The sequence below is a fragment of the Manis pentadactyla genome, chromosome 1, assembly GCF_030020395.1.
Source record: "Manis pentadactyla isolate mManPen7 chromosome 1, mManPen7.hap1, whole genome shotgun sequence".
NCBI lineage: Eukaryota > Metazoa > Chordata > Mammalia > Pholidota > Manidae > Manis > Manis pentadactyla.
Window position 1 is genome coordinate 196,465,114 of NC_080019.1, and position 17,804 is coordinate 196,482,917.

General features: G+C 51.3%; 1 protein-coding gene across 4 annotated transcripts in view; it reads left to right on the plus strand.

Moving 5' to 3' along the window:
• ADARB1 (adenosine deaminase RNA specific B1) overlaps nucleotides 1-4,880 on the plus strand; it is a 161,311-nt gene extending 156,431 nt beyond the window's left edge. For 3 of the 4 annotated variants that reach the window (XM_036912085.2, XM_036912083.2, XM_036912084.2), the window contains 2 exons: nucleotides 250-428; nucleotides 1,208-4,880. In XM_036912085.2, the coding sequence (XP_036767980.2) occupies nucleotides 250-428; nucleotides 1,208-1,387 (359 nt within the window). In that variant the 3' untranslated portion in view covers nucleotides 1,388-4,880. Of the gene's footprint in view, nucleotides 1-249; nucleotides 429-1,207 lie in introns of those variants that run through there. The other variant, XR_008998762.1, reaches the window with a different exon arrangement.
• Nucleotides 4,881-17,804: the final 12,924 nt, after the last annotated feature.

The following is a 17,804-nucleotide window of genomic DNA, read 5'->3' on the forward strand; positions in this document are numbered from 1 at the left end:
TCTGAGGGCCTTTCTAGAAACTGTCCTAAGTGAGCCCTCGGTGAGTTGGGGTGAGGGGGCTTAAGTGTGGTAAGAAAACGTCAAGAAGCCCGGTTTTTTGGTCTTGGGCCTGATGAGTGGCGCATACCGGGCGCAGTGCGCAGCACTCAGGGCAGTACCGGCAGGCGCTTCTTGCAGCAAGTGGCAGCCCTGGGCTGCGACACCCTGTCCGCCAGGCTCCATGTCACCTCGCCCTGTCCCCTATTCCAGGCATCAGCAACGCAGAGGCACGGCAGCCTGGGAAGGCACCCAACTTCAGTGTCAACTGGACGGTGGGTGACGCGGCCATCGAGGTCATCAACGCCACAACCGGGAAGGATGAGCTGGGCCGTGCATCCCGCCTGTGCAAGCATGCCTTGTACTGCCGCTGGATGCGTGTGCACAGCAAGGTACAGGTGCCCTGGGTGCCGCGCAGCCCATCCCCCTCAACCGCCGCCCCGCCCAGCCCTGGCCTGACCCGACCTCTGCTGGGGCCTCGGGCAGGGCCGCCCGTCAGATGCTGTTCCCCGTGGGAGGAAGGCGGCCTCGCCCACTGCTGGGCGCTGCACTGCAGCCGCCAAGCCTCCAGCAAGGCGTTGGCCCATTGGGGCAGTGAGCCTTTGCCCAGGGAAAGCCTCTAGTCAGCCCGCGTGTGCCTGCTATCCTGTGCCTTCAGCGAGTCGTGGCACGCACTTGCTGCCAGGCTGCACTGACCTTGGCGTGGGTGGCGGACTTGCTGCCTAGCCCGGGCCCACAGCGGGTGCTCACCCGCACCGCCACCGTGAGCCAGCCGTCACGTCCACACTCGAGATCAGCACGAATGAGCTCGCCGGCCATGGAAGGCGAGGCCTTGCAGTTCTCCCTGGGAAGGTAGAATGTGCCCAACACCAGCAGGGTTGTTTCTAAACGGCTGAACTGTCAGTACTGAAGTTGGACTCAGCTGTTCATGGGCTTCCAGAAGCACCTCTTCAGAACTCCGGGTGGACAGCTGCCCATAGCTGAGAAACTGCTCCTCGGGGATGAAACATGGCCCCTTGGAGGGGCTCAGCTTTGCCCCTTGGTGGGACCACCTTCTGCTTGGTGGGCCCCCAGAAACCCCCACAGTGGAAAGCACCATTTTTTGAACATCTGTTGTTTTATTTCCTACTATTACTGTGTAAACAGTGTGCTTGTCTGCTTCTCCCCACAGGTTCCCCCCCACTCACTGCGCTCCAAGGTCACTAAACCCAGCGCGTACCACGAGTCCAAGCTGGCAGCCAAGGAGTACCAGACCGCCAAGGCCTGTCTGTTCAGAGCGTTCATCAAGGCAGGGCTGGGCGCCTGGGTGGAGAAGCCCCCGGAGCAGGACCAGTTCTCCCTCACAGCCTGACGGCCCGCGGGCCCCACATCTGGGCTGGCGAGGCCCCGGGCCGGGGAGGCCAGTGCGACCCGGTGTCTCTGCAGCAGGCGCATGGTCTGGGGGGGCCGGGGAGGCCGGCACGACCCCGTGTCCCTGCGGCAGTGTTCCCTTTTTCAGTTACCCAGTGGCTGCTCTCAACCTCAGTTTACGTTTAGAAATTGAGCTCTACTGAGTAGAGCTTCCATAAGTTTAGGAAAATAGAAATTACTTTGTGTGAAATCCTTGAATAAATAATTTATTCAGAGCTAGGAACATGGTTTATACAGTAAGTAATTATGTCAGGTCACTCTATGCCACATTGATGACAAAAGAGCCTTTATATGTGAGGAGGTGAGAACACAGAGCCAGGAAGCTGTGGCCTAGAGAGGTCGCGCAGTCCCCACCCCACAGGCCCTCCCATTGGTCGGCTCCCACAACAGGTCTTGGCACCCGCCCCAGGAGACACCCGCAGGACAGAGCCAGACCCGCACACGCGGCCTGCCGCTCCGGGGCGCCCCGCCTTCATCCTGTAGATGCTTCTCTGCTCGTAGGACCGTGCCGTGGACAGCTTCTCCTGGTTTACTTCTACATAGTCAGTGACAACACATGGGGGTAGTGGCCCTGGCCATTCATCTGGGTTTTTTACATAGTATGTAACTTTTAGGGCCTAAAAGGAATCCATAGCAGCTACTGCACAATAAGCCTAACATTCCCTCAATTCCATCCTCTGAATCTAAGGGATGCGAGGGACAGTCCAAAGAGCTTCACAGGGTGGAAATAGAGTTAATAGGTAGATGTTCATTCTTAGAAAGTGCCACTTCAGGCATATTTTAAAATCATTCTTTCCAGCTTTATCAAAGACTTATGTAAAAAATAAGTATTCAGGCTGGCAACTGGTGAGCAGGCGGGTCACTGGAGGGGTCTTGACCAGGGTCCGGACGCTGACTGTCACGGCAGGGAAGGGGATGCTGCTGGTGCTGGGACCCCAGGGCGCTGCTCCACGCCCCACAGCACATGGGACAGCCCGGGACCCTGGGGAGCTGCCTCGGCTAAGTGTGAAAATTGGCACCAATTGCCTTTTTGCTCCCATCAGGACCGGAGAGGAGCTGGAGGAAGCTCCCTGCCCTCGGCTAGCCCGGTGCCTGCTTTCCCTGGACTGGCGGGGCATCTTGCAGGTGCGGTAGGCAGAGACGGGGACAGACCCCAGCCCACAGCAGGGTCCAGGGTGTTGACATCCATGTGGTGCTGAGCTGTTCCCTGGAGTCCTGTGTACTTCACAGGCTCAGAAAACCCTGAGCAGGAGCAGGGCGGCCCTCGTCACCTTGGCCGACCTGTGGGCTCAAAGCAGAGCCCTGTGCCTCCCGACGCTGCCACGTGTCCACACAGAGTCTTGCCGTGGCGCGTCCCTTGGGTCCAGTCCGGAGTGCCAGGGGTGGCATGGCTGACCAGGTCCAGAGGAGGGGCGCCAACCCCCCCAGTCTCCTCTGCGGGTGGTGGTTCACCCTGAGCTGGCCCAACCGTGGCCCCGGCCCCCAGCGCCGGGCAGGCTCTGGTCAGGTCAGGGTGCCTGGGGTCTTCCCCCACCTGTGGGGGGGGTGTCTGCATCACACACCCCACCCCTCACAGGCTCTGCACACTCACACTCATCTTGTGAGAGCTGCATTTTTATTCTTGTCTCTGTAAATGGTATTTTTTCTAATGGGGATTGGGGAGATGGACTTAGTTTTTAAAAAATGTGGATTTTGATTACAAAATCCAGTGGAAATATATTGCATATGTGTGCAACCACTATCCAGTATGTCTAGCTGTTTCCCTTCTGCCAGATAATAGTCGACGTGGATGTGACCCCTCCTGCCCTGGGTAGGCAGCCCCCACCCGGTGCCGGCACCGCCCACGCGGGCCTGTGTGACCTGCCAGGAGGGCGGGCCTGGCGGGACCGAGTGGCGGGCAGGGGGTGGTGCCTCCCAGGGAGCCAGGCTGGGCCAGGGGCGATGGGATGCCTGTGAGCCGGAGGGCACATGCCGCCCCCTCCCAGAGACGAATCAGGGCCTCAGCACTGCACCCTGTCCCTTCCCATGCTCAGTGTGCATCACAGGCTGCATCTGGATCCCTGAGGTATTATTTTGCAGCCCCTTGTCCTTAACCGGGTTTTAGAGAGAAAATTTGACCCAACCAAGAATGCGAGTTTTTGAGAAAAACCTTAAATTTGGGGGACATTCTGACAGCAGTGGTGGTTGAGAGGGTCTCTGCTCTGTTTTGTCGGCTCACACTGAAGAGCTGATCGCAGACACGGGCCTCTGGGTCTTCAGGCTGCTGGGCAGCCGCCCTGCGGGCAGGAGGTCAGCTGTGAGGCCTCGGCGGGGTCTCCTGGTTGGGGGCAGAGGGGCGCCGCCGTGTCTTCCAGCCCCGTCTGCTGGCATCTCCTGCTGCTTCTGAGGCTCCCCTTCCCCCGCCCGAGGGGCACCAAAGAACTGCGGCTTCAATTGTCTATCTTAATTGAACTTTGCATCATCTGTTCCTATTTTGGAGATTTTTATTGTAATCAGAAACAGTTTTAACATGTGTAAGCCAATAGCTCACAAGGCATTGATTGCTCTGAAATTTATTTTTATTCAAATAATTTACTTGTTTTCCAAATTATAGAATCACTACTTTCTTTGTAAAAATGGTGTTTTTCCTCACAATTTCCAATAGTTTACACAGAGCTGAGGATGGACTTATGCTGTGGGGGCTGCGTTCCCTGACCTGTTTTCTCAAAATCAAAACACATATGGATCTTTTTCATTTCTAAAATATTTTACACCAAAGTGCATAACGTCTGCCCCAATCATAAATTTGAACTAGCAAATAAAATTAGCAGGCTTTCCCATCTCTCAATTCTGTGAAATTAGAGAATCTCAAAATGTTCATTTTTATCAACCATAAACTATATAAATGCAAAGGGCAGTGTATCCATGGTCCTGTGTCTTTGTCCCTGGCATGTCCTTGTCCTGCGACATCTAGCCAGAGGCCAGCCCACCGTGCACTCGGTTCTGTGTCCCCTGGACTTGGGAGGGCATGAGGGTCCCATCACGCTGGGAGCCATCCTGTTTCTGGCAGTGCCATCTGTACTTCGCATCCGCTGCTGGGGGATGAGCCCCCAGCCCCAGGAACACCTGTCCGGCCTCAGTGAGGGCTGATGGCTCATGAGGTACTGAGGGCCGTCCGTCCGTGAAGGGTCAAGGCTGTCCGGGTGCTCAGGTGAGCCTGCAAAGCTGTTGCTTCTCCTGCGTTGGTTACCTGCTTCTGCCTTCATTGGAGCACGTGGACACTTACATGACTGTTGTTCAGGAGACCCTCGTCAGCGTCTGCACATGGACGCATATGCCTCTCACCACAGCCTGCATGAGCTTCCCCTCTGGGACCAGCCGAAGCTGAGCATGAGACGCTGTCCTGTAGACAAAGGACTGACATGGCCTCAATAAAAGCAAAGTGTTTCACTGCTGCAGCGCTGCTGAGATTTTCTGTTCTTTGTGGTGTTTTCCTCCCCCCCTCCCCCCCCCCGGGGCCACAGACAGCCTCTGGTCCTGCTAATGAGCAGAACTTGGGAGATGTGGGTGCATGACCGCCAAGAGGCGGACTCTGCTCCCGGCCCCTGTGCCTTCCCCCAACTTAGGGCACTCTCAGAGCCCCTGTGGGTGCTTGGCTCCTTCACCACCTGCCTGGGCACGCTGCCCACTCCCAGATGTGATGAGGTGGCAGGCAGTTAAACTGCTGCCCCTGCTCATGGGTCCATTGTAGCAAGGGCTGGTGACAGCCCGCAGGACCTGTTGGCATGTGTGATGGCAGCATAGGTGGGAAGGACCCAGTTGCCAGCAAGACCGAGTGTCTGGTGCTCAGGTGTGGGACAGCAGAGCCACCAGCTCTGAGGCTGAGCCAGAGCGCTTGGGGCTGACGCTTCAGAAGGTCATTCACAACAGGCCAAGGGGGGACATCTCGCGGCTGTGAAGATGTGCAGGCACTCTGCACGCGTGGGCACCAGCCACCTGGACGGGGCTGGGCTGCTCTGTGTGTGGATGATGGGGCCTGGGGTGACTTTAATTCTATTTTCCTCTTAAAAACTTAACCTATTTGTTGTTTCAACAACTAAATGAGAAACACGACAACATTTTGAAAAGTCAAAAGCCCCGTACAAATAAGAGCAGTCTTAGACAGTAGATCACTCTTTTGCATCAATTTTGATTCTCTTCTTTGGTTTCTTTTCCCACAATAGAAACCACATTTAAATGCAAATAAATTATATCAAAAAAAACAAATTAAGCTTCTGAGAAAAGATTGAGGTGACACCCCCTTTACAAATTCAGTCCGCAGGAGAGCGCTTCCTCGTGGGTGTCCTGGGCCATGTGGGGTAGGCTCCCCGGCAGGCCTTCCAGGGAGGGGGCGCATGAGCACAGAGGGTGCCGGGGTCCGTGGGACGGGAGGGACAGGCTGGAAGACCAGAGGGCCCATGGACTGCTGGGGAGAGCAGCTGCTTAAGCAGTATTAGTATTCATCAGTCAAGTCTTAATTAAGGTTGAAAGTAGTTAAAATAATTACCCATATCATTAACAAATCATTTCCTAAAGGCAGAGGGAATAGCCCCAGGAGGCCAGCGAGTCAGGGACGCTGGTCCGGTCGCCAGGCCAGTTTCAAAGCCCAGGTCCTGGAGGCCCAGTGGCCACTGCTCAAGGTGACATTGTGTAAACACAGAATTCGACTCACTCCATAGACTAAGTGCATTTGGCCTCTGACCTGCATGTCAGGCAGGAAATGGGCCAAAATGGAAGTCAGGCAAGGGTGGACAGTTTGTGGCCCGTGAATACCGAGTGCCTCCCTGACACTCCCTCCCCTCCACATTTGGGTGATAGACTGACTGCATTTCATGAGCCAAACAAGCTACTTGCTTCTGTACCAAGTTCTAGTTTCCTACAAATGAGTATTTCTAAATGTACTGCAAACACACTGCAGGGTGCCAGCTACCAGGCTGCTCGGGTCTTAGCAACACATACCTTTCTTTTTCATTAATCACAAAGGGAACTTTCATCACGATGCTTCACAGAGTTAGTGAAAGCTGGCTTTTTTTTAACGATTTTTATACTTAATTCTTAGTTCACCCTGCAGCCCTGGAATAATGTTCAATATATACATACACATACAAATGTTTTACATTCTCATCAAGTTGTTACAGAGAAAATCAGATCCGGACTCATTTTCTCTTACCTGCATATTATAAAGCGGGTCAATCAGCCATATTAAGTCTACATGTTTTAAATCTTTATTGCCTTCAGGAATTTATCTTATATAATTTTATATATCTATTTCTCAGTGGTTTTCTTCTTTAATATCCCTGGAAAAGCATTTTAACACTTTTATTTAAATTGAACAAACCAGATTAGTCCTTTTCTGATGAAAAGTCTAATTTGGTTCACGGGTTTGACAAGGAGGACCCCAAGGATACATGGAGGACGGTCCCCATCTCCTCCTCGAGGTGGCAGCATGCTCGCTGGGGGCGCCCCGCTCTCCGACGGCCCCTCCTCCCCACCCACAGCTGCCTGGTTGCCCCGGGGGCCGCCGCGGCCCACCGCTCTGCCTGCTGGAGGCCCCGGAACGGGGCACCGGACCGCCTACTGCAGAGACACCCCTGGCGGGCTCCCCAGAGTGTTGATACTGAAAACCAGTCCTTGTCACCAAAGTCAAGTCACAAACCACAAACACGAGATTTTCAGGAGAGGAAAGGAACAGTTTATTAATTTGCCGGCAAAAGAGGGAGCAGCGGGCTAGAGCCTTAAAGAGCCCCTGCCCCCCGGAAGCATAGCAGTCAGGGCTTTAAAGGGGAATCGTGGGGCAGGCTGGGCGTTCACGAGCATCGGCCCTCCTCAGAGCCCCGGGACGGGGCGTCTTGGGTTCTGCAGAATCACTGCACTGCCTCTGACCTGAAACAGATAATAGGGAGAACAGAAAGAAACTGCCCCTTGTCAATCGTTACAAGGTTCAGGGGCTACTTGAGTTCATTTTCCAGTTAATCTTCCTGTTGAATTCTAAACCCAGGGATTTAATTCAGTTTTCCTCTGCTATATCGCCCCTGCAGGGGACCCAGAACTGGGTCAGGACCCCACATCCCCTTAGGGAGAGCGAGCCCCTGCTCCTGCACCTGCCTCAGGGGACCCAGGGCCCACTGAGGACCCTGCACTCCTGCAGGGACAGCCTGTTCCAGCCCCGCCCTCAGTACCAGCTCCCCAACCACTCGGTCCACCTGCTCCCCTACCAGAACAGTCCTTCCCTCCCGTTATGTTTCTGTTTGCCTTTGGTTGAATTTGCTGTTTTTGTTATATGGTTTATGATTTTATCTATTTTAAATTAAATAGTATAAAAGTTGTGCTTTGAGAGATGAAGGATTAAAGTTGGTGGAATAGGAAGGCAAGACAGAAACCTCCTCCCAAAAACACATAAAAGAGGAAAATACAGCAAATGCAACTAGACCTGAAAACGGTCTGAAGACTGCAGGCAGACGCCCTGCACCTGAGGAGGGAGAGAGGAGACACACAGAGGGGGTGAGGCGGCAGAGCTGAGACACCCCAGCCCGCAGGCAGGAGAAGGAGGAACAGAGCAGGGAGGGCGTCAGAGCCCAGGGGCACTGCACACCTGGCCCTGGAGATCTGCTCTGGGAGCCCAAGTCCACACTGCACTGGGTTCTGGTGGTTGTCAGGGCTAGACACCAGGGGCAGGTGGAGCACTGTGGGAGGCCGAGTCTCCAGCCAGTGTGGAGGGCAGGCATGTTCGGCCAGGCCTGAGACACGACTGGTGAGCAGTGGGAGGGGGAAGAGGGACAAGAGTGGTGCAGAACTGACTCTTCAGGAGAGAGGGCAAGTGGAGACACCTCCCCAGCCCTTCCTTGGCCCAGCAGATGGGGAGCCCGCAGGAGCTCCAGATGCTCCATCCCCCTTGCTGGCAACACAGCCCCAAGGCTCCTTCCTGGGCACTGGGGGAACCAACCCACTTGGCCCAGTGGCAGCATCAGACTTTGCTGCCTGGCAGGCAGAGGGAGACCCTCCCAGCTTGCTTGGCTCCATTTCAGCCCGACCAGAGAGCTGCCTGGAGGAGCCAGACACAGGAGCTCCTTCCTTCTGGCGGGTGTCCAAACCCAGTGCTGGCGGTCCAGCCGGGACACATTGGTCCACCCACCCCATTAGCCCTGCAGCCCTGCCATTGCTGCAAGCCAGGCAGAGGATGGCCCCACCCACAGCAAGCTCAACAGAGATCCCTGAGCTGATCACAGGCAGCAGCTCAAGCAAACTGCCTGCCCAGACTTCAGCCACTACAGAAGCCAGACAGACAGGTGGCCCTGCCCATGGCACACCCACAGCTGGGGCCCCCACAAAATAGAGTCAGGTGCTAGAGAGTAAGGAATCTGGAGCTTCTGGGCACCACAGCACACCTTCTTCAGAAACCTATTACTCTATAGGCCAGAAAGCATAGCAGAGACACCTAAAACAAAGGAAGGAGCACAGAATCCCTTATAAAATGAGCAGGCAGAGGAATTTGATGCAATCAAAACTACAAGACACCACCCCAGAAAGAGGGCTAAATGAAACAGAGATCACCATCTTCTTGGTAAAGATTTCAAAATAAAAGTCATAAATATGCTCAGGGATTTACAGAAAAGTATTCAAGATCTCAGGGAGGACTTCAACAAAGAAATAGAAAACCTGAAAAGGGCCACTTGGAGCTGAAGAACACAGTATCTGAGATGAAATGTACAATGGAGGGATTTAAAAGTAGATGAGATCACATAGAGGAGATGGTAAATGAAATGGAAATTAGAGACAGGAAAACAAAGAAGCTGAGGAACAGAGAGAAAAAAGGATCTCTAGGAATGAAAGAATGATAAGCAAGCTATGTGACTAAATAAGACAATATTTGCATAATAGGGGCACCAGAAGCAGAAGAGAGAGAGAAAGGGATAGAAAATCTCTTTAAGGAAATAATTGTTGAAAACTTCCCCAATCTGGGGAAGGAAATAGACACTCAGGTTATGGAAGTACAGAGGTCCCCTAAAAAAAGGAACCCCAGCAAAATGACACCAAGACATATAATACTTAAAATGGCAAAGATCAATTATAAGGAGAGAGTGTTGAAAGCAGCCAGAGAGAGAAAAAAGATTTCTTATAAAAGAAACCCCATCAGGCTGTCAGCAGACTTCTCAGCAGAAACCTGACAGGCCAGAAGGGAGGGGCGTGATGTATCTAATGTACTGAAACAGAATGACCTCCAACCAAGAATCCTCTACTAGGTGAGATTATCATTTGAATTTGAAGGAAGAATTCAACAATTTCCAGATAAACGCTGAAGGAATTCACCATCACTAAGCCAGTCTTACACAATATGTTAAAGGAACTGCTGTAGATGGAAATGCACCTAAGGCTAAACAGCTTTCACCAGTGACAATAAACCCACAGTAAAAGTAGTTGACCAATTAATTACCAAGCAAGTATGAAATTAAAACAAAACAAAAGAAGCAAAATCAACTATACACAAAATCATTCAAGGGATATACAAAAAGTGAAGATTATAACACCTAATATGAAAAATTCAGAGGAGGAAGAAGGAAAAAAAGCACCTTTAGATTGTTTGATAGAGAGTAATCAGCGATTTAAGATAGACTATTATGTAAAGAAGCTGGCCTTGAAACTTTGGTAAACACAAAACTAAAGCCTACAATAAATACACCACACACAACAATAAATAAATTTTAAAAAGAGAGAGAAATCCAATTATAACACTAAAGAAAACCACCAATAACAAGAGAAGAGTATAAGAGAGGAAGAAAGGAACAGAATATTAAAAAACAGCCAGAAAACAATTAATAAAATGGCAATAAGTACATATCTATCAATAAACACCCAAAATGTAAATGGACAGAATGCACCAATCAAAAGACATAGAGTCACCGAATGGATAAAATAATAAAACTCATCTATATGCTGCCTACAAGAGACTCACTTTAAACCCAAAGACAGACACAGACTGAAAGTGAAGGATGGAAAAAGATATTTCATGCAGATAATAGGGAGAAAAAAGCAGGAGTTGCAGTATTAAGACAAAACTGATTTCAGAACAAGGAAAGTAACAATAGACAAAGAAGGACATTACATAATAATAAAGGGGTCAGTCCAACCAGAGGATACAACCATCATAAATATCTATGCACCCAACACAGGAGCACCTACATATGTAAAACAAATGCAAAATTAAAGGAGAAAATAGAATGCAACACATTCATTTTAAGAGACTTTAACACACCACTTACATCAATAGATCAACCAGACAGAAAATAAGTAAGGAAACAGAGTCATTGAACAATACATTAGATCACATGGACTTAACAGACATCTATACAGCATTCCACCCAAAAGCAGCAGGATACAGAGTCTTCTCAAGTGCACATGGAAGATTTTCCAGAACAGATCACACACTAGGCCACAAGAAGAGCCTCAATAAATTAAAAAAGATTGAAATTGTTTCAAGCAGCTTCTCAGATCACAATGGTATGAAACTAGAAATAAATTATGCAAAGAAAACAAAAGAGCCCACAAACACATGGAGGCCTAACAATATCCTCCAAATAATCAATGGATCAATGACCAAGTTAAAACAGAAATAAAGCAATACATGGAGACAGTAATGAAAATAACAACTCAACAACCCAAAACCTGTGGGATGCAGCAAAGGCAGTTCTAAGAGGAAAAGTATATTGCAATACAGGCTGACCTCAAGAAACAAGAACAATCCTAAATAAAGAGTCTAAACTCATAATTAATGAAACTACAAAAAGAAGAACACATAGAACCCAAAGTCAGTAGAAGGGACATAATAAAGATTAGAGCAGAAATAAATAAAATTGAGAAGAATAAAATAATAGAAAGAATCAATGAAACCAGAAACTAGTTCTTGAGAAAATAAACAAAATATATAAAACCCTCACAAGACTTATCAAGAAAAAAGACTTGAATCAGAATATCAAGAAAAAAGACATAAACAGAGTCAGAAACAAAGAAGGAATAATCACAATGGATATGGCAGAAATACAAAGAATTATTAGAGAATACTATGAAAATTATATGCCAATAAATTGGACAACTTAGAAAAAATGGACAACTTCCTAGAAAAAAATGACCTTCCAAGACTGACCCAGGAAGAAACAGAAAATACCAGGAATGAAATTGAATTGGTAATAAAAAACTCCCCCAAAACAAAACTCCAAGTCCTCACAGCTTTACAGCTGAATTCTACCAAGCATTTAAAGAGCTAATATCCACCTTTCTTAAAGTTTTCCAAAAAGTAGAAGAGGAGGGAATACTTCCAAACTCATTCTATGAGGCCAGCATCACTCGAATACCAAATACAGGCAAAGACATCACAAAAAAAGAACATTACAGACGAACATCCCTGATGAATATAGGTGCAAAAATACTCAACAAAGTATTAGCAAATGGAACCCCAAAATACATCAAAAAGATCATCCATCATGACCAAGTGGGATTAATTCCAGGTATACAAGGATAGTACAATATTACTAAATCCATCAACATCATCCACCACATCAACAAAAAGGACAAAAACCACATGATCATCTCCATAGATGCTGAAAAAGCATTTCACAAAATTCAACACCCATTCATGATAAAAACTCTCAACAAAATGGATATAGTGGGCAAGTACCTCAACATAATAAAGGCCATAGATGACAAACCCACAGCCAACATTGTACTTAACAGTGAAAAGCTGAAAGCTTTTCCTCCAAGATTGGAAACAAACCAGGGATGCCCACTCTCCCCACTTTTATTCAACATATTACTGGGGGTCCTAGCAATGGCAATCAGACAAGACAAAGAAATAAAAGGCATCCAGATTGTTAAGGAAGATAAATTGTCACTGTTGGCAGATGACATGATATTTTACATAGAAAACCATAAAAACTCCATCAAAAAACTACTAGAACTAATAGCTGAATTCAGCAAAGTTGCAGAATACAAAATTAATACACCGAGATTTGTGACATTCCTATATATTGACAACGAACTAGCAGAAAGAGCAATCAGGTAAACAACTCCATTTACAATTGCATCAAAAAGAATAAAATACCTAAGAATAAACCTAACAAGGAGGTGAAAGACCTGTATTCTGAAAACTGCGAGAGAAATTAAAGAAGACACCAATAAATAGAAATACATCCTGTGCTCGTGGATAGGAAGAATTAATATTGTCAAAATAGCCATCCTCCCTAAAGCAATGTACAGACTCAATGCAATTCCTATCAAAATACCAACAGCATTCTTCAACAAACTAGAACAAATAGTTCTAAAATTCATATGGAACCACAAAAGACCCCAAATAGCCAAAGCAATCCTGAGAAGGAAGAATAAAGCAGGGGGGATAATGCTCCCTGACTTCAAGCTCTACTACAAAGTCACAGTAATCAAGATAATTTGGTACTGGCACAAGAACAGACCCACAGACCAGTGGAACAGAATAGAGAGTCCAGATATTAACCCAAGTATACATGGCCAGTTAATATATGATAAAGGAGCCATGGATATACAGTGGGAAAATGACAGCCTCTTCAACAGCTGGTGTTGGCAAAACGGGACAACTACATGTAAGAGAATGAAACTGGATCATTGTTTAACCCCATACACAAAAGTAAACTTGAAATGGATCAAAGACTTGAATGTAAGTCATGAAACCATAAAACTCTTAGAAGAAAACCTAGGCAAAAATCTTTTGAATATAAACATGAGCAGCTTTTTCCTGGACACATCTCCTTGGGCAAGGGAAACAAAAGCAAAACTGAACAAGTGGGACTATATCAAACTAAAAAGCTTCTGTACAGCAAAGGACACCATCAGCAGAACAAAAAGGCATCCTACAGTATGGGAGAATATATTCATAAATAGTTTATCCATTAAGGGGTTAACATCCAAAATGTATAAAGAACTCACACACCTCAACAAAATAAGCTGATTAAAAAATGGGTGGAGGATCTGAACAGACATTTTTCCAAAGAAGAAATTCAGATGGCCAACAGGCACATGAAAAGATGCTCCACATCGCTAATTACCAGGGAAATGCAAATTAAAACCACAATGAGATATCACCTCACAACAGTTAGGATGGCCAACATCCAGCATACAAGGAAGAACAAATGCTGGTGAGGATGCAGAGAAAGGGGAACCCTCCTGCACTGCTGGTGGGAATGTAAATTGTTGCAACTGCTGTGGAAAGCAATATACAGGTTCCTCAAAAAACTATAAATAGAAATACCATTTGACCCAATAATTCCACTCCTAGAAATTTACCTGAAGAAAACAAAATCTGTGATTCAAAAAGATATATGCACCCCTATGTTTATCGCTGCACTATTTACAATAGCCAAGACATGGAAGCAACCTAAGAGTCCATCAGTAGATGAATGGATAAAGAAGATGTGGTACATATACACAGTGGGATATTATTTAGCCATAAGAAGAAAACAAATCCTACCATCTGCAACAACATGGATGGAGGTAGAGGGTATTATGCTCAGTGAAATAAGCCAGGTGGAGAAAGACAAATAGCACATAATTTCACTTATTTGTGGAGTATAAAAACAATGCAAAACAGAAGGAACAAAACAGCGTTAGACTCATAGACACTGAGAAGGGACTGTTGGTTACCAAGGGGGAGGGGAGCGGGCAGAGGCAGGAGGGAGGCAAGGTGGGCTGTTGAACCACTGTGATGTACATTTGAAAATAAAAAGTAAAAAATTGTTTTTTAATGTTGTGCCTTTACCATTTTAAATTGAACGCCTCTGGGGCACTCTGTACAGCACAGTGTATGCGACAATCACCACTGGGTCAGAGTTGTTCTTCCCCAAAAGCAACCCCTGTCCCAGGGCCCTCGCCCCCCACTGCCCCTCCCAGCCCACACAGCCCCCAGTCCGCTTTCTCTCTCTGCTCCTTCCTCTGTTCTGATGTTTCCCATCAATGGAATCAAAGGACAGGTGCTTTTTGTCTCTGCCCACATATTTTACGAGGGCTCTGGTTAATTTCTGTCTTTACTTGAAATAGCACTTTTCTATTTGGAAAGAAGTATCCCAGGTGAGTTAAAGATTAGGTGCCTAAGTGAAGCCCTCTTAGCAAATACATGCACGGTGTGGGGTAGAGACCCTGGTGTACGTGTGACACCAGAGCCAGAAGCCAGAAGGAAAACGGCTGCCGTTCTGTGGCCGAAACAAAACCAGAAAAATGTACAAAGCTTCAAAGACAAACCACAGACCGTAGACCTCAGCAGCCATTTGTTGACCCAAGGCCAGGGCCCGGCGTGACATCCCCGTGGTCCACAGGGTCTCAAAAGCCAAAGTTGCAAAAAGGGACAAAGAGCAACGCAGGCAATCCCAGGCAGGTGGCAGCGCCGGTGGGGGGAGCGTGCGGCGAGCGGGGTGCGCACGGCGGAGACGGCTCAGGTCCGGCACCCTGGAGGGCCTCTAGTCTGGGGTCTTCCGTCCCATCCTCCCGGGCTGGCGCTCGCGTCCACAAGGCCGGACGATCCGTGCAAAGTCACAGGCGGTGTGGAGCCTCTGCAGACCGTGGGTCCCCAAAGCAGGTGGGGAGCTGGAGATGACTGGGAGCAAGCGGTCTGCTTGCAGGCGGTCCCAGGCCCCCGAGGAGGACACAGGGGAGGGCGTCTGGAGGAGGAAGGCCAGTGTGGGGCCTTGAGGCGTGGGTGCCGGGGTGGGCACGGGGCTCAGCCTCTCCGGGAACCCACATCCCACCCGGCTGGGCTGAGTCCCCACCAGAGGAAGGTCATCCCCCGAGCACCGCGCTCCCGCGCTGAGGCTGACACCTGTTTGCAGAAGACGAAGCAAACCTGGGTGGGAGAGAGCCCTCAGGCAGGGGGGGCCCTGGGGACTCCAGGGGACGCGCCCACCCGGCCGCAGGGGGACTCGGGTGCGCTGAGGGCACAGCAGCGCGCTATCAGCGGCCTCTGTAGCTGGGGTCTCCAAGCAGACCCACCCTCAACCCAGAGACCGGCGGGTCTGCAGGGCGGTTCTCCCCCAGTCAAGGAGCGTGGCCCAGACCACCTGCCAAGCCCACGTTCCCGATCCTTCCCACTCAGCTGAAGCCATAAGAAAGTCAGAGCGTTTTAATTGGTGTCTGGTGCCCAGAGACGATTGTTTTCTGGCCCAGATCGTAAAAAAGAAGTCAGCGCCTTGCTTCAGGAAGCAGGGTGCCGGGGGTCCCGGGAGATTTCTGCAGCGAGCTCGGTGCTCTGCGCCACTGCCGACCGGCCCGCCCGTCTCAAAACGCCCCCCGCCAGACGCACCCTCCGGGTCCTCGGGTGGCCGACGCGGTGACCTCCCACGGCTGCACAGCGGGGGCGGTGGGCCTCACCAAACGCAGGAGGTCAGGTCCTCTTCCAGAGGGCAGGGCTGCCCTGCACAGGCTCAGGACGCAGCCAGCTCAAGACCTGGCAGAGACCCCATGGGCCCCGAGGGGCACTGGGCCCCTGTGAGAACACTGAGATTGGAGGTGCTGTGCCCAGGGCGGCCCCTGTCCCACAGGCCCCCAGGAGGACGGCTCTGCAGGGTGGGCAAGCCTGCAGGAGTGGCTTCCCTGACAGGGGTCCCGACGGGAGGCGTGCCCAGGGGAGGCAGGCCCAGCCCCTAGGGCGTCTGGGGAGAGCAGCCACCCCGGGAAGAGCTGACGTGGGAGGAGGGCCCTGCAGCCACCTGAGTTCGGGCGGAGGGGCAGAGCTGCACACAGGCGGGACGTCCCGGCCGGAGTCAGAGCGGGACGGAGCAGCTGGGACGAGGGTGCGTACACCCCAGGCTCCAGGAGGCTGTGTGCACTGCAGCCTCTGCCCCACAGAAAAGAGCAGGGGGCCCCGGCTCTCCGCTCTCCCCCCGGCTCTGCAGGGGGCCTCAGTGTGAGCACCTGCGGGCTTCAGGCTCAAGACAGGCGCTCATTTCAAAGCCCTGCATTCAGAGCTCTGCGAGCCCAGCCCTGTGGGAGCAGAGAGCCCAGGTGGGGGCCCTGGGGCTCCCCTGGGACCCACGGCATCAGCTGCGACATGGCCCGGGCAGGGACCAGGCAGCGGCAGCTGGCCCTGTGGGCTGGGCGGTCAGCCCCTTCTTCCCCAGGAAGGGACAGCTGTGTTGGGGAGTCCCAGGGCAGAGAGGTGGCAGGATTTGTCCAGACTCAGGCAGGTGGGGCTGGGAGTCCACTGGTGGGGCCCTCAGGGGTCATCAGGACCCGAGGCTCAATCAGCACTGACACATGGAGGGCTTGGGGCCAGGTACCCAGGAGGAGGGATGGGTCTGTCAGGGCACCTGCCACTCCCCCTCAATGGCCCTGGGCCTTCCAGCCACTCCCTGGAAAATGCAGAAGGGCAGGACATGCATCAGAAGGTCCCTCCATGTCCTTCCCATGCCGTTTGGTCGTGCGCGGACGCGACATCTTTAATGGGACTCGTTCACATGAGACACTTTGATAGAAGAAAACTTAAGGAAATGGTCTGAAGTGACAGTGATCCACTTGCCACAGAGGGGCAGTGACTTGCTCAGGACGCCCAGGTGAGGCTGGTCCCAGGGGCCGCAGCCCCTCAGCACCACCTCTGACCTGGGACCGCGGGCTTGGACTCCCTGCGTATGTCCCGGCCCCAGACCATGAGCCGCACAGGGAGGGGCACAGGGCCGCCTGGGGGCCTGTCGAAGGGCTCCTGCCCCACCCCCTGGGGTGTGACCCCAGGTGCGGCCACAGGCTGACTCGAAGGCTGCGCCTCCTCAAGGAGGCCCTCAGGGCTGCGCAGCACGCCATGTCCACCAGCGAGGAAGGGGACCCCAGGGTTCCACCTCTCCAGACAGGAGGGGCTCTCAGGGCACGAGGGGGACGCTCTGCTTCCCCTCTGACCTCATAGCCTCTGACGTCTGCCCAGGAAGGACCCACAGGAATCATCAGCCCCCACCCTTGTCACCAGCCTTCCTGGGGACCTGGGTAGGACCCCGAGTGTGACTGTGGGGCACATCCTGCTGTGGGCAGATTGGGGAGCCTCAGAATGCACATGGCTGCCTCTGGCCCACCCTTCAGACCCACATGGGGCAGCCGTGGTCCACCGGGCCCCCAGGACGCCCGCAGCCCCACCTGGGATGCTGGCACCCTCCCCTGGGAGGTGAGCGCATAGAGGAGGGGCAGGGCTGGCTTCCTGAGGACAGACTGAGCTGAGCAGGGACAGAGGGGACCCACCGCCAGCCCGAGGAGGCCGAGTGCCCGCAGGCAGGAGGGGCGTGGGAGCCAGAGGCCTGCTCACCCTGCCAGCTCAGTGCCCTCCGTGCACAGCCCCGCTGGGCAGCTGC